Source organism: Macrosteles quadrilineatus, unplaced genomic scaffold, assembly GCF_028750875.1.
Source record: "Macrosteles quadrilineatus isolate MER2022 unplaced genomic scaffold, UCM_ALF_1.0 Scaffold_8__2_contigs__length_117827958, whole genome shotgun sequence".
NCBI lineage: Eukaryota > Metazoa > Arthropoda > Insecta > Hemiptera > Cicadellidae > Macrosteles > Macrosteles quadrilineatus.
In genome coordinates this window covers 93,189,742-93,212,566 of record NW_026542601.1, presented here as the reverse complement: position 1 = coordinate 93,212,566, position 22,825 = coordinate 93,189,742, and the positions used below count along the sequence as shown (strand labels likewise).

Here is a 22,825-nt window from a genome sequence, read left to right as displayed (position 1 = left end):
GTCCAGAGAGTTACGGGACACCCTGTATTTGCTCTGTTCACCACGACTATGAACCAAGCATCTATGATCTCTCCAATAGCTCCAGAGTGCGAACTGAGCCACTTTTATGCAAAGTGTCGCCAATCGTTGCACTTTAATAACGATTTATCGTCTCCCACTGATTGACTCAGAATGCTCGTGCGTTAGACGGGTTCTTGCACTTTAAGAGTAGCTCTGAAGGAACATTTCCATTCCGGGCTGGTTTCCGCTAACTATACGAAACCATTTGCTGAATGGGAGCCGAAACATTGGAAAAATAGTTATGCTAATAGTTATAGTTTATGTTTTGATTAAAGCCAAAAAATCCCAGGGGCATTGCGATCCCTGACTGAATTCGTACAATATTACATTATTCTTATCAATTTCTTGCGAAGAAACTGATACATTAGGGATTTTTATAAAATGCAATTCAAAATACTGACGATCACGTAAGACTAATAAAATGGATCCCGAAGTGAATCCTAAGCTTAACAAGTCTTTTGCAGCAGAGGTTTCAGAATTTGTGAACTCGCTACGCTCAAACCATTTAAAATTTAATATCAATATTGGCTTGGAATTTTACATGTAACGTTTTTTCATAAAATTATACAGTAACCGGAGCTTCTTTTACTCTTTGAACCTAAAATATGCCAATAATATCAGTATGGTATAGTGCACCGGTAACACTACTCATAGCAAGTGTAGAACAAGTTCTACTCCTTATCGGTTTAAGCACTTTGTGAACAAGAAGGAACGTTTAAAATAACAATCCATATATTTGTATTACAATATAAAATAAGCAGCTTGTTTAAGAAACACAACACGTTAGAAAATAATACCTGACTGAATTCAAATGATTCAAAGTTCAGTAACAATCAGAGATTGCAATAACGAGGTCTATTTTATTTTGTTCTTCGGTTCGGAGAGAAGCTCACGAAGCGTTGCCGGACTTCAAAGGAGTGTTTAACTAAAATCTTCCGTTTAATTGTATCTGTCTGTTCATCCGTTCATAGCTATTATCTTTTGACAATCATAAATATCTCCGCGTCCCGCCACCTCCGAATTTCAGAGTGACTCCTATAATCCTCGGTTACTATATGCGTTAAGACTTTCCGTCCTAACCTAACCTAACCAAACCTAACCTAACCTAACCCACGGGTTAAATTTTCATTAAATCTTCCATCCACGGGGCTTTGCAGCCGTGCATGCAATGACAGCTACCAACGCAGGCAGTGACGGGATTATAAGGGTCACTCAAGAATTCGGAGGTGGCGGGACAGATTTGGGTTCGGAGGTGGCGGAACGCGGAGATAGCGGGAGCACACGGCTTTGTCTGGTGGATTAACAAGTGAGGTTGTGCAGAGGTGTCTTTATGAGAGAAATCGCGTTAAAATCGATTACATCTAGGTTGTAAGCGATAAAACGTAAAACCGATAGAAAATAACCCCGACACTCAATTAAACCTAATGAAGTCGGCCATAACCCTTACACATAAAAGATCAGGGCTTTGAATATGAAATCGGAATAAATTAACATTCCGAGTTTTTCACTCATTAATATTCCTTCGGAGCATTCGTCTTTCACGGATTTATTTTTATACCTTATCAATAAAAGGGATAAAAACGGCGAAACGTCATTGTGTATCAGATTTATGTCTGGCGGGAAAATCTGGCGGGATTATAATGAGGAGCTTCTCCGGTGGCCTGCGACCAATTAACAGCTGATAGTGGACTTACCGCGAGCGCGGGAGTTTCATATCCGAATGTGGCGGGAACTGGCTTCGGTGTTGAACGCGGTTAATGGTATTATATAGATAGACCAGAAGCGTAATTTCCCTGATGACCCTGGAGGCGGTCATTTGAAAGAGAAGGATAAGTGAAGAGTGGATAGAGTTGTGTGAGACATGCTTGGCGACTGAGCATGAGTGTTAATGTGGTTTTCACATTATAATTTGTATTCTTAGACATTTTAGCAAAATTTGCTGTTTATATTCAAGTTTGGAAAATTATTAAAGAAATGTGTATCAATTTACAAAATTAAGATAGTAACGTGCAATGCTCAAAAGTAATATTTTTTACAAACAAATCAAAATTACTAACAGTTATGACAAAAAATTATCTCTACAGATCTCTATTCAAAGTATTAAACAATGTTGAATATTAAAGGCAACCCATACAGTTATGGATAAAAACAAAAGCGCCAACAAATCAACATTTGCAGATCAGCAATGTTGATCAGATGTTGACGGCTCGGCGCCATCCCGAGAATAGCACCACTCATATTATATGAGAGGTGTTTGTATGTTGTATGTTGAAATGTCAAAAAGAGATCGATGTTTACACGGCTTTGATCCGACTTGAGCGCAGGTGATCAACAAACATGATCAAACATCAGTTTGTGTTTGTGGACCGTCATAATCTACACGTTTATTGGCGATCATAGCCAATAGTGGATGAGCAAACAAGCTGTAGAGGTTGTGTAAACCAACATTTGTTTGAATGGGAAAACCTTGTCCAAATGTGAAGTTTGGGAGGGGTTTCATACGTGTTTGAGGATTCAAGGTTTGTTTTGGTGTGTAAGATAGCCTTTGATGTCTTCGGATGTGAGTTGGCTAGGTTGAAGTAAATTTGCGTACGATTAGACTCTAAATTAAAGTTTGAATTAGGCTATGATACATTTCCTCTTGCCATTCTGTCTCTAAGAGCTGTACTACAGAAAGAATAATCCAGAGTTAGAAACATTCTTGTTATGGACTTATATGAAGGTATAGGAAACGAAATCGATGAGGGTACGGAAGATCGATGAGGCAAGGGAACGAACTTCGTAGATGTAGAACCATGGAGAAGGGATTGAACACTCTTTTTCCCAGATGCATTTCGGTAAGGAAAATAATACCAAATCCAAAGGCTGTCATAACCCAATCCCGTGTCTGAGTCTGCTGCAAAGACTATTCCTAGTTGCGCGACTTCACATCGAAAATCTACTCAGACGCTCCCATCTACCCATTGCTTTCCATATGCTTCTTCAATAATACAAAATCTTGAACCTGATCCCAGACTATTCCATCACTTCTCATAAGCTTCTTCCCAAACAGTCTTGTCTTCATGAACCTCAGCATCTGACGAGTCATGCACAAACAGCTCCCGTTCCCTTGAACATCTACGAAGACTTCTCCATCAGTTCCATGTCCATCTGTTTAAATAGCCACTCTTCCTCTACCAAAAGTGTCCCATACGGTAATTATTCCGACGTAGTGACTAGTCGCAAAAGTGAATTTTTTTTTCATAATGACCTAAATTTAACGCTGAATCCGAAAATGACGTTTTTATTTTTCGGAAAAGACCGGAAATTACCGAAAAAAGGGAAAACGGGGAAAATATTTTTTACTCAAAATACGTCATGTGGGTACTCAAAATATGCGGAATATTGTGTAGATTAAGAATATGGAATTTTTTGGATCCGAAAAACACCGGAGATAGGACGAAAAAACGGAATAATCGGTTAGGTTAGGTTAGGCTTGATTAAGTTAGGTTAGGATAGGTTTGGTCATGTTAGGTTATGTTAGGTTGATTTAGGTTAGGATAGGTTTGGTTAGGTTAGGTTGAGTTAGGTTAGGTTTGGTTATGTTAGGTTACTGTACCTCTGCCCAGACGAGTGCCCGTTTAGCAGATGAGCCGTTGGTGGTCGTTGGTCGTTAAACCAAGTAATGCGCTGAATGGACGTAGTGTCGGCGTCGGTCATTGATACACTATAGTGCGGCGTGAAGAATTGATTGCGGAACAAAGCAGCCGCTTTGGCACCTGTTACCATCCCCTTTCCCACCATACTCATATTAATAACCGGACTTCCTGGCACGTCGTTTTTGCTGGTAAAGAGGTAAATAAGAAATCCCGAGGCAGACACATATGTCTTGTAAGTTAAATTTGTTGTAAAAACTGATACCTAGGGTAGGTTGACTTTTTGGATGAATTATAGAAGTGGTTGGTAGAAAATATTATAGCTTCTTATTTATATTATAGCTTCATATTTCCAAACATATCCATGACAATAGAAAACATTAACTTTGATATTGTACCAACTTACCAGATATTTTTGGTAGGATGTATTACATATCTAATTCAAAAGCTACTGATCTCAAAGTTCCCCATTTTGATAGAAAACACAATACTACACTGGCAACGATCACACATTAACCTAACACCAACTATACCAGTTACAAAAATGGAAATTCTCTTTTGGAAACTTGGCACAAACTTGACGGTGACACTTACAGAATCAGAAAAAAATCACCAAACAAAAGAGATAAGTAGCACAGAAATAGCGGTCGGAAGCGAAGAGTGTTTGTAGCGTCGTGACGAGTGTCAGGCGAGTGGTAAACAATATAAATGGCGAAATCATAACAAACTGTGACAATAGGCAGTGTCCATCGTCAGCGGCTATTTGGCAGAGAGCGACTTGCAGGTAGACAAGGAATGAAAGATATTGGAACAGTGGAAATCGACACTTTGGAAAGGGCAGTAGTGTTTCACATGATATTGCGAGATGGTTGAGTTAACTGCTGATTAAGGTAGAACGTTTTTGACATAGTCTTACTCAAATAACTATTGTTATAAAAAATAAACTATTTACACACTTTTCACAAAAACAGTTCTATATTTCGGCATTAGCCTTCTTCAGGAACAAACAAAACAAATAGAAGTGTTTACCACTCTGTATCAGATGGTTTATCAAAAATAACTATTGGAAAGGCAAAAAATCCACAACGCGATATCAGTAATCATTAGTTGTTTCTTATGGAAAACTGTGCTTCAAATTCGTATTGTCATTAAATAAAATGAAAAAGCAAGACCGTCTCATACGGACGCAATTAGACATCATCTAACTTTCTATATTCCATTGGAAATTCGGATACAATCCCTGATTGGTTATGCATTTTTCGAGTTTTTTTATTATGAAAAATGGAAACACAAGACACTAAAGTTGATGACAAAAAATGAAATTAAAGCTAGCCTCTGTCCTTATTCTGTTAGAAATTTTGATTGCTAACAAGTCAGCCATTGTTTGTGGAAATAGGGAAATATACCCCCATAAACATTCTATGGTAGAATATAAAAGAATTCTACGTATAAAATTAAATTGGACATATCCCTTTTGTTTACTAAAATAACAATTACTCCTTCATCAGCCCTTAAGCGGCTCAAAAGTCAAACCATAAGTGTTTGAGGACATTTCAAGGTTCAAATCCAACCATTTTGCAATCAAAACTCTGACCACTAAGCACCACATGCTAGAGGTCAAAACGACTGCTGTACCTTGTTGAGTGGCAGTGTGCGATGAAATCCTCCAAATATATTCCTCACCACGACACATTGAGTCACTTGAGGTTATTAAGCGTCGGTCGAGGAAGGGGTGTCAAAGTGTATCTACAGGGTGAGCAATATCCCGTCACAATGGAGGTTATTATATCACGAGCCGCCGAGCGAGGAAAAAACCGAAACTGTTGATGCGAGGATTCCCACCCTCTCCATGCACCTTGAGTCGCTTATAGAAAACAAACAAGGGTATCGACATGGTCTAATGGACCTGGAGAATCCCCAGCGATTAACTGCGGTAGACTTACGAGGTTCAAAGTGGAAAGTAACTTAATCTTTCATAAAGTACTTCGTTAATTAATATTTTTTTCAAACTCTTTTCCAAGAAAGTATTCTTAAACGTATTGATTGGAATTCTAACAGGCTTTCATTTAATTCGATTAGTAAAGAAAATGCGTTATTTGTTCATTTACATAAAATCCACACAAATAATACTATTTCAGTTATGTTTCGAAGTCCTGCTTTGTAGTCCCTAGAGACGAGTTTTACTTTTGCTGTTTGATATTTTACCCAATACGCGAATCAATTTCGTCAAGTTGTTCCTGCAATCCAATGAGAGCGTTGACTATTTTCGAAGGGCCTGTTTATTTACGTTCAAGTTACTCAGACGTATTATCAATTCAGAGTGACACTAGGAAACCGAGGCTTTACCGAGGCAACTGGTGTAATGTTAGAGCATAGCACCGTTGTCGTATGGAGCTCGGTTCAAATCCCACTAATCACCAAACTTTGTGATAACACTACCTAGTTTTGTTACCAAAAGGTATAGAGCCTAACTTAAACTTGGTGTTAAAACTATCAGAACATTAAAACCAATTTCTCAAGTAGAAATTTTAACCACACACATTTACAGTTTTGGGGAACTTCCCTCGCTAAAAGCCATACAAAATTTACTGTCACTTCCCCAGGACACGTTCCCGACATGTGATGGTCAGCGCCAGTGAGGCGGAGCCCCCAGCCACCGGGGCCCATATGGCCGGCACGCGCTCGCGAACTGACCCCTGCTAATATGACAGTCCCGGTGACTTATGACAGCCGGGGCCCCATAATGTCGACCCCTATACATAAACCTGACAGTTATAGGGCCTTTATCACCAGCCCCGAATGGATCAAGACATTCCCGATTTCGGGTAGACAAATTACCTGGTTTTGGCCCTCGCGAGCAAATATTTGCAAGGGGAGTTGGAGGGTTTCTGGTACATTTGTGATCCGATGTCAATAAGGTGTTCGACAGATGTACAGTATTACTTTTCACATAAATAATTTATATTTGTGAATGTTCTACAATATGAGTTTTGAGTTCGAGGGTTTCTGACACAAAACTTAAATAATTTGAATAATTATCAGATTGAGTGGTTATACATTTCTTGTTTAACTGTGAAGTAGATCATTTCTGGACCTATGTGTTATTAAACATTGGACAATCATGTAATAAATGGTATGGTTAGATCGCATCAAGACCAATTATTAATAAGAAAAAAGTAACTCAAACTATTGTCCCCGATTTAGGATTTAAAAAATCCAAATTTGTAGTTAATTGTTTAATTTATTGAGTTTTTCTAATACTTTGGTATAAACTAACGTAGCCTAATTCCAGAACCAATTAAACATTGTAATAAAAAACAACTTAACATATACAGTTATTCTATTAGAACTACCGTAAATAGAAATCAAGGAAACATTATATCTGATTGGTTCAACCAGTTTCCAGTTGTAACGGACAGAACAACACGAATGCACAATGTATCTTGTGCGTGGGCCACGGAATTACCCTGGAAACACTTACCTTTCAACACAGGACTCAGGACCAACAGGTATCAATAATATATGTCACGATTAACTAAACATTCCTAGACGGAGAACGAGGGCTCAATAAATCCTAACGACCACGAGGCAGGACCAATTAAAGCGAGGTAGTATCTTTATAGTGGAGGACGGTAGTAAATATTGTACAGTCACAGACCGAGACAGTGTCAACAGCTGAGTGGAGACTGTCATCCAGCTGATCGGGGTGGTTAAAATGGAGGGAAACAAAGTATGTAAAAATGGGGGGAAATTTAAAAAAAATGGTTTAGCTTGTGCAGCCACATACCGAGTAGAAACGACAGTGTCGACAGATTGGTGGAGACTGACTTAATGTCGCTGATGAAAATGGAGGGAAATGTGTGGAAGTGAAGTTCGTGGTGAGTAAAATCATAGACTCATTTTTTGTCTATGGTAAAATGAGAAGGAGACTGCCACAATGCAACTGATCAGTTGATTACGTGTTGAAAATGGAGGGAAACTGGGGTACTAAGACACAGAGGAAAATGTGTAAAAAAGATTAATGTGTTTGTCGAGGTATGAAAACGAAACGCACAACTATTTGTATAACTTACTTCAGGCAAACATAGTGCTAAATATACTCAGCACACGCACCAAACAATCATTTTTTAAACATGTAGTACGTACATTTATAAAAGTGCTGACATTAAACAAGTTTGGCGATACAGTGGTTCTATGTGTGGAAATAATTTACTAAATTGGTACGAATTGGCATACAGATAAACCAAAAATATTTTTTTCAAGCATTGAAGGAAGATCATCCAATAGTCCAAAGCATAATAGTGTCCAGTCTCCCAAAGCATGACAAGAAATAAATAAGTTAGCTATATAGTAAGGATTTAAGCATTGGTGCTTTTACGTTATACTAAATAAGCATAAGCATTAACGATACATACTACATAAACTGTTGTTTGGGGAAGTTTATACAGCTTCTTTATGTAGCTATAGTAGCAAGCTATACAAAACCTAAACGATTCCAACTAAAGAATCCAACCGCGGGCAGTAAACTCGGGATTTCTTCAACTAAAATAACATTAGCGGCTAAAATGGTGATGATTATAAATTTGGTAAAATAAACGAACATAAAACGCTCGGAATCCATCTGGCGCGAACACGTGGGCCAATAAAAAGCGTTCGCCGAAATGTTAACTCTAAGATGTGTTGTGGAGTTGTGATGATTTATTTCTTAGCGGAAGGTCAAAGAGATGTTTGTGTTTATGAGGCTTTTAATTATATTAATATTGCATCTCAGAGAAAAGAACACAGTGTTGTCATCGTTCAAAAATACTCAATTGCAAGTTTCTCAAGTTGTCATTATTGGTTTGGTTTGTGCACTGATGATCTTGAACATTAGTGCATAACCATCTTTAACATGATCTTGAACATTAGGGGAAAAAGTTTTAATTTTGGGAGTTGTAGCTAGGACATGCTTCATGCTAAATAAAGTATAAATTAGGGAAGGATTAATCCTAGCTAACCCTGATTTAGTTAAGTGGGAGTAAAGGAGACATTTTTTATATATATTGAAATGTTGAGTTGTATTTAATTAGTATGCATTGGATATGAAGGGAAATTACGATACAACGCCCATCCCACAATTATTAAAAACCATAAACTCAATTAATTTGTTCACCTTTAGCTATTTAAACATTGGAAACTGTGATTTTTATGAGAACAAAATGTATTCTTGGAGGTTCCTTCTACAACCTATGAAGCCTAACTTTGTCTCAGTAGTTTTGACTCAGGAATCCTGATAATATATCCAGTTAGTGTATTTAATATGTGAAAAAAAAATAGTTTCTTGACATTCACCCCCCAAATAAACACTCCGATTTAATGAAGTTTTTTTTTGTAATTGAATGGGTGAACGTAATCATTGACATATTCATGCGTTACCAATACAATACTAATCAAAACGAGATTTTATTTTTAGATTTTACAAAGGACGACGAGTCTACTTGCGTATTTAAAGTCAATGGAACTCATCAAAGTTCTTCCTGCTATGAACATACTATAGTGTATAAGTTAACTACCTATCACATTGTCAGCAATATTTACTTTACACAATCGCATTCTTTGATTAAGCTTGCCATTTATTGTTAACGTTCTCTTCATAATGCCTTTAATGCCTGTGTTTCCATAACTTTAAATCATGCTTAATGCCTTGGGCACGTCTCCGTGCTATGTTTTGAATTATTTATTCACATGAGATTTATTGCCTTCTGAACGTTCCCATGTGACTATAAGACTGTTTAGTTGCATACGAAAATGCAAGGAAATTAATTTGTTAAAATGATTCTGTATCCATCCAAAATTTTTCTTGGTGGAAACATTATATTGGAAAGAAGGAATACAATGTTGATCATATTTTTCTATTGAATTAGTTATATTGATTTAGAAGTTGAGTTATTGGGGTTTTTGCATTGATTTGATCACTTTTGGCTAGTCTTCCATACTATTTAATATATATTAGGTGGAATTTGTAGAATCTCTTGTAGTGTTTCTTAAAAATGTACCCACATTATTCTATTACTGTACTATGATTTGTATTTCAATTAATTTGAAATATGAATTTATTCTTTGTGGTATACTTAATACGGAATCACTGGATTTGAATTATTATTTCTTTCAACATTCTACAATGTTAATAACACGTACATTTAATAACACGGAAAATGCTGATCAAGAAGATATTTAAACATTCTATAATTTTATTTAGCTAATGTCACCGTGTTCTGATCTTGATTCTTGTTTCAATTTTTATGCTAGTTTATTATATTATCTTAAAGTTGAAGAACCAATGAAAAAAAAAAACGATTACAATATAACACTCCGAACACATAAATCTAAATGTATTTTTACATGACAGGAAAAATAAACACTTCATAGAGGATTATCCTGAGCAAGGAAATAACTGAAGCGGGTCCAATCGATTTTCCCAAGACCACCGACAGTGTTCGAACAGATTTCATAGTCAATTCTGGATTTAATGGGTAAATGGGGACGATCTTATGGGAACCACTATAATCAACTCCTTCACATAGTAGCCTACTGGGAATTTACAAATATTTTGTATCCTTCAAAGTATTTGGTAATATAAAATATTACTTTCCTTTCTCAAGGACTCTTATTGCAATTAAGTTATACATAGTTTGACTTTTCTCGTTTTCGAACAGACTCTTTGTTATTTTACTGAAACAAGGAAAAGTTTATCTATCAAATTAATAATAATTTTATGTCTTACTGATTTGGAAAATGGCCCAGCACACTAACAACGTATTCAATATCGAACTTATTAATAAGCAAACGTGTTGATAATAAGTGTTTCTTGCTATTTAACTAGTATAAAACATACTAATATCAATGAAAACCCAGAAGAAAACTCGGTGTGTACAATTAATCCCTTCCGAGGTTAAGTGAAGTTTAAAGTTGTATCTGTTTATAGTGGAATGGGTGGGAGCATCGACTCATCCTACTTAAACAGTTTAAAAAGCGAGGGTAGTTCAACAGGGGTGGGGGTTGGGGCATTCATGCGTGCCTTCACCCCCTCATTTGCTTCCCAGCCCAATTAAACAAAAATTTACCTCCAATTTAATCCGAACACGGTTTCTTCCGGTGGCAATTGATTCCGGGATCTATTATGACCTCCGCATCCCTCAAGGAATTGTTCAGATTCCAGTACCTCCAGTACCGATATTTCGTGCACGGTGATTAAATAGAAGGGTTGTAATTTCGAGATTGTTGGCAAGACGAATTGTTAACAAATTTTTTTTAGTAATGGAACTTGTGGTACCTGTTACCAAAATAAATTTCAAATGATTTTTTAGTTTATCCAGTCTCAGTCACTTAATTAACCACTTTCGATCATTATTGAAACGTCGTAAGTGTCAATAAAGAGATGTATATAAACTATTTCCAGAAGAACTTTTCTTAAATTTTTTTGTAAATCTGCTTTACGACTTCCGCTGAAAAAGACCAACAACAACTATTTAATTAATGTATTTTAACAGACCTCGTACTTCTTTGTTGTTTGCCGATGCTCTCTCAATAGAAATCATTGCTTTAGTTAATCCTTATTTGAACATTGCAAGTGTAAATAAATAAAACAATGGTGCTATCCATTGATTCCGAGAACCTCTTGAACGCTTTTTACATTTGAAGCAGCGCCGACAAAAACTGATCACGAAAGGCAATTCTCAAGTTGCTCTGAGATTTGTGTGAAAAAATAATTAATTAATTTGCAGAGACCTCCCGGGCTGGCGATTAAGCAGATCCGTCAGCAATAACCGTTGACTCAGCAGTTAAGGCTCGGCTGATGCGACCGGGTTGGCGTTTAAGGATAACATTCGATCAGAAATGGTTATAGAAGAAACCTCACTGGCTACTATCCGTGTATGACTTCGAAGACTCCATGTGCGGAGAACTTCGACCTAGTTCTGGTCTAATTGAAGACTGGAAGACTCGATGTAGTTCTGTGACTGTGTGCGTGCGTGTGTGCGTGTGTGAGCGCGTGCTATCGACAAATCAATCCATCCATCAATTATCCGGACGTCGGACTGCATTCTGCCGAGCTAATTAGCAACAGTCCGGAAAATAACTTGGTTTCAGGATTGGACCGAGTAAATGAAACATTTTTAGTTCTGAGAGACATTGAACAGCTTCATGAACATGCATTGATACCAAAGTAGCAAACTGACGAATCACTAACCTACTAGCTTGCTTTAATGTCAACTCATAAATATTTGGGATGATGCAGAATCTACATCTGAAGTTAACCAAACATAATTCCGAGTCCGATCAAAAATCAAAGGAAATATTGCAACAAGGAATACACCTCGGATTCGATCAACTACATTTTCCAAACCAGTTTACAGTGTACTTTGCCAATACAAGTTGAACTTTACAAAAATCCTGCACATACACAGTTTGACTAATTAGTATAAAAAATATCCATACAATATCATTGACAATACACATCAAAGTCTCCGATAGTCAAAATCAGTCGTCTTCCTCCTACTAATTCAAATTGTAATTGAATGAGGTTGGGTAAGCTTATGATAGTAAATTCACTGTACTTTGAACCGGAAATAAAATAGTTTTGGGAAATTAGGAAAACAAAAACCATTATGCTAACCTATCCCGAACCAAGTTGTGAAAGATTTCAGAACAGCTACCGGATTTTGACCACTAATAATTTTGATTCCACTCGATTAAAATAACTCCCGGTTTCTAACCGTCTTCTAAATTACACAAGACAGTTAATATCGAGACAATCCCGCGCAGTTATTGTTGCCGGTCACATGGGCCGTGGCGCCCAAACTCTGGATGACAATTTGTCAGGCTGGAACTGCAAAAAACCGCGCCTGGTGGTCCGTCCATTGTTTCCAAATTAATAGCCCCACTTTTAATTGAGTTCTTAATCATATTTATTATGCCATCGTTCGAATTCCGATCCGGTTTTTAACCGTCTGAAAACTTTTATTTGCAAATGGGTAGGATGCCGATGAGAACGTCGGTCCCAGTTTGAACGTTAGTCTGGAAGGAACTAGAAATATATACTCTGATTATTAGTAGGAAAATATTGTTATGGGAAAAGCAAAAAGCATTCACGTAAAAAATAGAAAATCGATCAAAAAACATCACGCCTATCATAGGTTTTATCAAATGAGTAACAAATCCTTACTGATTTTGTATAACAAAAGGTGTTTCTTTTGTTCTTGTGGATTTTTCATAGAACTTAATTTCAAATGCAGTACATTGTACGGAGTTTAAATTGCAACGCTTTGTCTATAGATTTGTCTTTTGAAAGTTAAAAATACCTGAAAGATAACATTTCCATTTTAAACATAATTTATCAGAAACGCATTAAAACATCTAAATGTTTAGAATACACCACAGAAATCTGGAAAGAAAAAAGTTTCAAGTCAACCTACACCATAACTTATATAACCATTTAAACACCTATTTTATACACATTTGCAATCCAATGCAACCTTGAATGGAAAATAACGCGTTGTAAATATCACAATAAAATATTCTGATCAATATTCATACATGGTTGACTGGTAGTACAAACACAGCTTTATATTCTAGAGTCGTGGAGGTCTGTCGTCTATAGGCTATGACGACTTTGCTGATTGTGTAATTCTAATATACTGTTGACGGACCGGCTGACTGAGAATAAACTATTACAAAGCTGACAAGGATTATGAAACAAACACATTGCTGAATGGTTTATGGTTTGGTTTGGCCTAGAAGGTAGTTGAGTGGTTATAGTGCTGGTCTAATAAATAACATGTCGTCGGTTTAGGCCTGTTATACTATACTGTTATACTGTACGCGTTCTCATACTGGGCTTTATGATAACTATACCAAGTTCCTCAATTAAACTTTTAATAAATGGTCCCAGCAAAAGAAACTGTTGATAATCAGTACTCATGCTCGACTTCATTCTAATATTCATCATGCATTCATAATCATTTTAAAAACGTAATTGTGTGTAGCTGTCTTAATGCATCGATTAATTGGCGAATTCAACGGAATATACGTCTGATTTAGTCGCCATACAAAATGAATAATAAGAGGACATGAAAATGTATGAAAAGTCTTCACGAAAATGAATATGTACGGTTGAATATTCTTATCTTTTTATTTTGATTTATTTTATTTTATCAGCATTTTTCCTGAAGATATATTTCGTTGGGTACTTACTTAAATACATATTTTAAATACAAACTGGTTTCAAATAGATACTGTATACAAAAACTCACTGTCTTTTAGTTGAGAAAAATTCCACGCCAAACATAATAAAAACCCGCGTCTACTGCAAATACTGCAACTTATTAACATTTTTGAAGTCACGAGTAAGGTAAACAACAATACGTTGCTTACGCATCTTATCTTTGATCAGAAGCTTATCAATAATGATCAGATACAGAAGGCAGTCGCAGTAGCAGCACAATAGCTGTTTGACAACTTTGTCATAGTCATACGACCTTCCATGCCTTTCTCGGTTAGGTCAACAATGATGTTCATTTCAAGGACATTGCACTATAGTGCGATTATTTTACCTTATTGGTACTTATTGTACTTTTTGGAACATAGCTCAAAGTGATGTAGGAAAGACACTAGTTTTCGTGGATGCAATTAATTTTAAACGATTTCTGTAGTGGGAGAATAATGATCGTATGTTTGAAGGATGTAAAGGTTTTTATAGTGATTGTTAAACTAAAATTTTGAAGATAATTTTGAAGACCGTGCGGAGTAAATTTTCATTTAGCTAAACTAGGCCTATATCAATAAAAATCTAAGAAAATGCTGAAAAGGATTTTTCCCAGTTGAGAAAATCCCTATTTAGGCCTACTGGATGATTACCAAAGACTTTTCTTTAGGTGTAAAAATTCATACGATCCTACTCGTATACATCACAGAGAGACGTTTGAATGTGACTGTAAAATAATTTAATTTTAAATTGCATAAAAATGCACAGAAACAACATAATTATCATAAGAAACGAATTTTGCTAACAGACACAATACATATCAAACTAGACCCATCAATGCGTAGGTACAAAGTTTCTATACCGTATATAAAAGCAGAAATTTTATGTGATATTAAAAAAAAAAATACTTTAAGATACTATAAAATACTTCTTAAAATCGTAGATCCACACCTACTCTTTCTTTTAGGTTGTAAATTATGCATAAACAAGTTACGGTGGATTTCGACCGGTCAGGCTTACGCTAATCGGAGAAAATTGTTATTCATTAAATCCTCACCAAAGTTAAAATCCACAGAGAACACCTCTTTTACATCTCAAGATATTAATAAATACTGAACACGGATATTCGGCGATTATTCCAAACATGCAAATATCTATGACTCAGACGCATTTTATTATACTTGAACGGCTCGTAAATTTCACTAAACCTTCGCTTCCGCGAGACGTAATTCGTATAAACGAGGGCGAGCCAACAAAAACAGTGACAAGAAAAGGGCAAAAGGAGAGCTGAGGTTAAATTAATTAATGTGAGGCTATGTTTAAATGAGAGACAAAAAGGTTGACGGGCAGATGTGTGCGCGCACGCACAAGATCGCGCATCCTCGCGGGCTTCTGGCGTACTATGTGGAAATACTGTATCAGTGCATATATATATATATATTCCTTAATATTTTACATACTACAATACTGAATATATATTGAGCTTGAAACAATTTGGGTTCTGCCGTATAAAAATTAAATTGTTTTGCGAAAGCTTTAAAAACCGATTTGAAACAGCTTGAATAATTAAAAACTCTGTCAGTTTTTACATAAAACAGGGAGAGATTTTTTTTAGTTTTAGATAAAACCTTGATTACTAGAATTTAGAATGTGTGATGACAATGTGACAAACTAATGATAAATCAATATGAAATCATTGTCAAGTACTAAATATATAATAGGGACATCTATTATAGGTTAGGATTTAATACGGCTATGAAAGAACAAGTAGAAACTACTTATTAAAACGTTTGCCGCGGGTAGCAGTTTAATTCATAAAAGAGTAAAACGGTAAGTAGAATATGGACTAAGTAATTCAAAACATTTTGCTGTTGATAATGATACCCGATATTAGATATATTAACTGGGATAAAAAAGCGCTAGGAATTTTAGTTGGTGTATCACATTCCTCTTTTACATAGGCCTGTTGAAAAAATATTATTTAATCTGATTCAACAGCAACACTATTTTATGTACATCAAAAGAATTAGTAATAATTTAGTTAAATACTTAAATGTCGAATATCAGAATAGTTTGTAATTACCAAAGTTCTAACAAAACATTAAAGGTTATTATAGAACAATTTATAACATTATAAATCGTTGTTTATTACAATCATTACTGAAATGTAATAGCCTAATTCCTAATTCATTCTGTAAAATTTTATTTTGGCCACTTTACAATTTACGACGCTGTATTATTTTATTTGATAATTTAATGGGAACAACTGCCATAAAAGCAAATAATAACATGAAGAAACATCAAATGCAATGCCTAGACACTTTTACTAATTTTTTAATTATTTATTAGTATGTCTTTATTAGTTACAATACAGTATGACTTCATCCGTAATTCGTTGATAAATTAAACTTTGAATTCGCCCTACTCATTGATTATTTTATTAAAATTCGTATGTTTAAGCTGTTTCTGCAATACAGTACTTACTGCTTTATTATATTTAGAAAATAAATAAAACACAACAATACACTGGAAGGACTATGACTATAAAGACAAGCCCTGGAGATGGTTGGCCGTGATCTTGTAGTGTCTGAGATAGGCGAAGTACAAGCCACTACAAGCGACAAGGCAGTTGGGGTCAGAGACAAAGTATAGATAACGGCTAGAGCCAGCGACAAAATAACACCAACCTGAGGCGAGGAGGGAAATTTTGTTTTAACTATTGGTAACACTGCACTAAATTATCCAAGTAACATTTTATTGAAGTACACAATTTATCTACCTTCAGTTTAGCATGGAAATTATGACGTTGCTAAACTGTATACTGTGTAATGGAAATGTTTTTTTTTTTAAACACCCTGTCGATCCTCATACATTCATGGTAAATTTACATTTTGCGATTTCAGAAATAAATGTTTTGGTTCAAGAAGTTTAGAAATTTTCTTTTTGATACGCGTGCACACAACTTAGATTTTATACGTGGTTATTTTAATTTTAGTGTACTAATTATTTGTTAATCATCAATACTTATATTTATGACAGGTCATACAGCACACCCGTAACCTATAAATCGATTAAATTCATCCATACAAAATAACATTTAATGTATTTCAACTGTCATTCATTAAGATTACTCAATTTACAATCGGTCTGTAATGGCAATTTATTTCCCTACATACCTTTAGTCGCATTAAATAGAATATTACTTTAAGACAAATAATGGTCTTGGTATACTATTAAGAAAATATGACAACGTTTCTTCCCTAATAATACAATAACAAGCTAAATATATATATAAAAAAACGGCGATTGGGTTCTAATTTGTAAAGGCCTACTTTACAACATGTAACCGCACTAGTTCCGTCTAGTCCTGTGTACCTGTAGTCCCAGGTAACAGATAGTTCACCGCCATTGGCCCCAAGCCAGACTACAAATGGGCCATTTCTAATCAACATCACCACCATTATAATTAATTTAAAGCCGACTTATAATTATTCTATAAAACACAACGTCTCGATGATAGCGTACCAGTGTTGTGTCGGCGTATTATCAGCGACACAAATAGTTAATGTACCTTATTTATAGTTCTTTTGTCTTGGAGAGTAAATCTATAAATACAGAAGCGATCGCGAGCAGAAATTGACAATTGAGACGATACAAAACGTTTTGTCTGGATAGCCTGTTCAACCATTGCCCATAGTAAAGCTGATATGCATACTTTAATAATTTTAAATTTAATATATCACCAATTGACCAATTTTTTCGTTCCACGATCACGTCTAATTCGATGCTAAAAACGGTATCTGCTCTTACGGGTACTGTGTACAATAGTATAGTGTATAGGTAGGTATATGCTAGCTTTTCAGCAATGCCTTTGTAGACAAATTAATTAACCCGTAGTTACTTTGAAGGTGTGAATTAGAATGAAACTTCCCAACGTTAAATATTAAACACAATTGCCCTATCTATCCACTATAGCAATAAATTAACCTCGTTATAAGGATGTTCTTACCAAAATTCAGATCACATAAACCCAAATTGATTAATTCTGCTCCCGTTTTTTGGGGGTTGAAATCAAACTAATATTTCATGATTTCTTCCGTACCCAATGCAAAAATAGTCCAAATTCTTAACATAAATGGCAGATTGTTACTTGCACTAGTTTACTTTTGCCAATATGAAATTCTAGGTACAATGCTATCTTGGAAATATTGCACACAGATACCAACTATATTTATGTTTCGACCGTGTTGATTTCCAAGAAAATACCTCATTCCAAGGGATAAAATATTTCTAGAGGGATTAGAGAAAACAACCCTGCATTGTCCAAATTTGAGGGTTGAACTTCTCGGAAAATAGCAATGCTAGGGATTCTTGGCTGAGGCATTTAGCCCGTAGCATGACGTCAGATGAAATTATTATGCACAGGTGAGCAACAATATACTTATCAATCACTAAATCGTATGTTAAGTCTTATTTCTTGACACATGCTGGCAGTTTTGAAAAAAAAAATATAAGCAATAAAAAACTTAGTTGTACCGTAATATACATACATAATATACATATGCAAATCTAGTTGAATAAATGACTTATGACTTATAATATTCGAATTTTTGGAATGGAATACTGGTCAAATGCAACCGAGGGAAAATTAAATAAATTCAACGAGACTCAATTTAAATTACGATAGTAGACAAATCGACAAGTGTCCTATAGTTGTACTATGTCGGCAACTCGTTGAAATGAACTGTATTTTAGATTATTAAAACCAGAAATTAAACTTTTCTTTTTGTGGGGAATACAATAAATCAACAATTTTAGATGATTATTTGATCAGGCAAAATCAAAAGAAAACTTGGATGCCAGCAAAGATTTAAACGGTTATTAGTTAATTTTACATTTTAAGGCATAAAGAAAATTTGAACCTATTTGCAAAAATATTATTGTAAGTTCATGGATTTTAGGTGTTACTAGTCGCTTAACTATCATATTTTTGTTTTAGAACGTACCTGTACATCACATTTCCTTGGGTGTTAAAATTTTTGCTCTAATGGTGTCCGTGTAAAGAGTATAATTTTATTCATAGCATGCGTGTAAAATTTTTAAATTCCATAAATCTATCCGTAAAAAATTATTAAGCTGTAAAGTAATACACGAAAAAATATTTTTTTATAAAATAATTTTACCTCTTATATCTTTTATATGTCAAACATGAGTAGATCAACGCTATTAAGATTATGTGCGTGAAATATGAATTTAAAATTAAATGCAGAAGGTAATTTTAATCCATTATCTACTATTTATAAAAAAATACATATAAACACGACAAAAATATATTGTTTACGCGTTTATGATTGAAGTGCCAAGTCTAATAAAATTATTTGTATATAAACAATGAAAGAATCGTCTCGCTATTGAATTCTTAAGGGAGAATTATGATTTTACCAAAGATTATTTTTAATGTTTGTAAATCGAGAGTGTAACTTATATCGGTTCGGGTTGCCAGCAACAGCCGGGTTTCTCGCGAATATTCCCGGCAAAAGTTGCCATTGCCGCGCGCTAACCAGTAAACTCTTTTTTATATTTCAACATAAAATATAATTGGAAATTTAATATACGCTTACAACTGTCTTGAACTTTTTATTTAAATGAGTCACTAATAACATATATCAACTAGAATATATTTGTTATTTATTTGTTAGTTGTTTACAAATTTAGTGATTGTAAATATTGTGATACTGTACTATGTTTAGACGCTATTATGAGAGAAAATTTCAATAAACTGTTAATATTTTAACAATGAATTTAAATCGTAAACTAAAATTGCAATATTTGGACGATTATTAGTGTAATTATTAATGTAACCAACGTCATTGAGTTTGATTAGTTAAATATTATAGAATATTCTACTTCGGCCTTTAAAACCTTTTTAAATATTATAATGCAGTCAGTAACGTACTGTACAAAATAGGACATGTAATCTAAATACAGAGAGAGGTGCAAAACTGTTGTAGGGGTTGAAAATAATTATATTTTCACATCAATTTGTACATGTACCGGTAGATTTTTACAGCGGTTTTGTTGTTGGTTGCTACTTTACATTGTAGGCCTACACCGCAGCTTAGTGGTGTAAAAAACCATACTTGCGTTACTTAACTATTTTTACACCCTCCGTATATTTATCGTCGAATTCCACCTTATCATACACAACCACTTATATACACAACACTTCACATGACACAACACTTCGCGGACTTACCGTTTTGTGGTGCTTCCGTCTCCAGCCCGTCCTCCGACTCGAACACCCTGATGGGTCTGGCCTGCTTGCGGCGTGACATCTTGCTTCAGCTCATCACTGGCTACCACGTCCACGGCACAAGTGAGGGAGCGACCGACAGACGATCCTCCAGAACTAAGTCCTCCGGTGCGCTGAGGGAGATATAATGAACACAGTGGAATCGGAAAATTAAATATTAAAAATTAATATTCATAAAGCTGCGATGTGACCCTGACGAGTGCAAGGGACTGACTGAGCGTTACATCCAAGCGAGGAGTCTCCCCCGTGGGGGGCGGAGCTTGTTGAACCTCCGACCAATCAGAGGCGACCTCGCGAGCGGTGGCGGGGGGTCCATTCATACGGCTAAATACATTATACTATTTAAATACTCCCTCGATCGCCTATCACCTGTGAAATGTAGATTTTGATTTTACTATGTGTTTGTTTGTAGTGCTCGAAGGTGGGGTTGTAAGATATGACTTTGGGGGTGGTTTGATAATTTGGGTAACTGCTATTGCTATAAGAATTTGGTTGACGTATAGAGAAACTTTCTTTGGGTTTATTAGTAAAAAATGATTTGAGAAAGACTAAGGTTTGGTTGGAACCTACCATGCAATATTATAAATATTTTCAAGCTAAGTGCATAACTAAATAGAAGCGCGAAAACAAATTACAGTAGAAGACACTATAAACGTAATTAAAGGTGAGTGAGCGTAGCGAACGAACTTCAACCAGGACGTGATTGAGTTGAGCCATGCGAATACTTATGAAGTTAAACGGGGCAAAGCCCGCGGGTACAGCTAGTTATTACATATAGCCGTCACTTGTTACCAAATTGGGAAACTTATGAACTCATTTGCAATGGTTGAGGAAACGTCCAATCGTCGGTTGTGTAAAGTGGAAACACTGGTTGTATACAGATATCGGTAATCGAAAATTACCGATTTTTGGGTTAACCTTAAACCGAAACATTTGCAATTTGAACTGAATCTGCCACACTAAATATGATTCTGTATTGTTAATTAAAACGAAATTACCTGAAGTATTAAAACACTTATTACTGTATAAAACTTCTCTTCCAAAAGAACACGATTAATTATAATTTTTGACCAACACTGCTGGTTCAGTTCAACCAAAATGCTGCTTCAGTCATTGACTATTAGCATTCTATTAGTCAATGCTTCAGTTCAGAGTGTTGGTTTGGCCTGTAAAAAGATTGATTTGGTTCTGTCGAACAAATAAACTTGAGTAAACAATAAGTATATATATGACTAAGAACTATCAACAAGGAAATAAACTGAAATCCAAGAATTCGCAATACTAGTCACCCATCCACAGAACTATGAATTTAGTTCAGATGAGAAACGCAAACAGTCCACTGAAAACAAACCGCTGGACTAACATAGCATGGGATAAAGTCAAAAAAAAAAAAAATATTCCAAACTACGTTTGTAGTAGACAAAATAATATTGACTTATAAAAAAAGTACGATAAATGTATAGGTACGACTTATCATGAAACGTCTAATAACATGTTGGCGTCTAATATTTGTGAAGATTTATTAATAGAACAAATATTAATAGAAGTGCGTTATCAAGTTGTAAGAGAGTTGTGAAAATGGGATGGGTTTGTAAACCCAAAGCATTGTAAGAAATAAACTGTCTAATTGTGTTATTGGAAATTCTGTTTTAAAGATAGTTTAATTTTTTTTTCATAAATTGTCTTATAGACTAGTTATTTTGGTATAAATAGTTTATCAAGATTAATGACAATAGTTGTTGTAAAAAAAATCATTCAATTGTTACTGAAAAAAATGCTTGTTTGATTGTTTAAGACCCTTATATTATTTATTTAATTGAGTTGTACAAGTAGTTTGATTAAAAGTTCTTGTTAAATCGAATTAAGTTAAAAAAAAAGTTGTAATAAACAAGTTTTAAGATCAACAGTCCAATGCCTCCAAAGTACGTAGATGTAACAAATAATGTCCTACAAAGTTGATCTAATGTGATTAGGGCGTGACTGGTTGAGTGATAAGAGCGCAGCGTGTCTGGTCTAGAGTACGGGGTTCAAATCCCACCAATCACCACAGGTTTTAGCTAAGTTTTGTACGTTAAGTTAAGCTGTAAGTCCACTTTTGGAAACAAAGAGATACATCTTCTACATAAGGATAACTATCCTTGTAATGGAGAACGTGCTTCGATCAATACTATAAAAGGTGACAAAAATACCCAACTATTTGGCTCCTGAAATCCCAAACCTCCCCCTTTTTTTTAGAATGCTATCAATTAGTGATACTATCTAACACATGGTTGACATTACGTTGTAGACAGTAGCAAGACCAGGATTTGGACCGTTCCCTTCACGTAGGTAGATACAGAAATACTGCTACCTCCATGGGGTAATACTAAGGAATTAAGAGTTTAACTCACTTTTAGTTGGTCTACCTAAATCCGGAAAATTGGTCACTCATTTTCCTAAATTCATTAAAAAACACAAAAAATTAATTCGACACCGTAACTAACAAATAACCACATTTACACCTCTCACAAACTAGATTTAACAATTTAACACATGTTTATGGTCATTATAAGCACAAAATACTGCAGTATATCGAGA

General features: G+C 35.2%; 1 protein-coding gene across 4 annotated transcripts in view; it reads right to left on the bottom strand.

Annotated features, from left to right (window-relative positions):
- Positions 1-20,440, bottom strand: part of LOC129000018 (sal-like protein 3) — a 118,293-nt gene extending 97,853 nt beyond the window's left edge. For all 4 annotated transcript variants that reach the window (XM_054426862.1, XM_054426863.1, XM_054426864.1 and 1 more), the window contains exon 1: positions 20,192-20,440. In XM_054426862.1, coding sequence (XP_054282837.1) covers positions 20,192-20,270 — 79 coding nt within the window. In that variant the 5' untranslated portion in view covers positions 20,271-20,440. The remainder of the gene's footprint in view (positions 1-20,191) is intronic.
- Between the last annotated feature and the right edge of the window lie 2,385 nt (positions 20,441-22,825).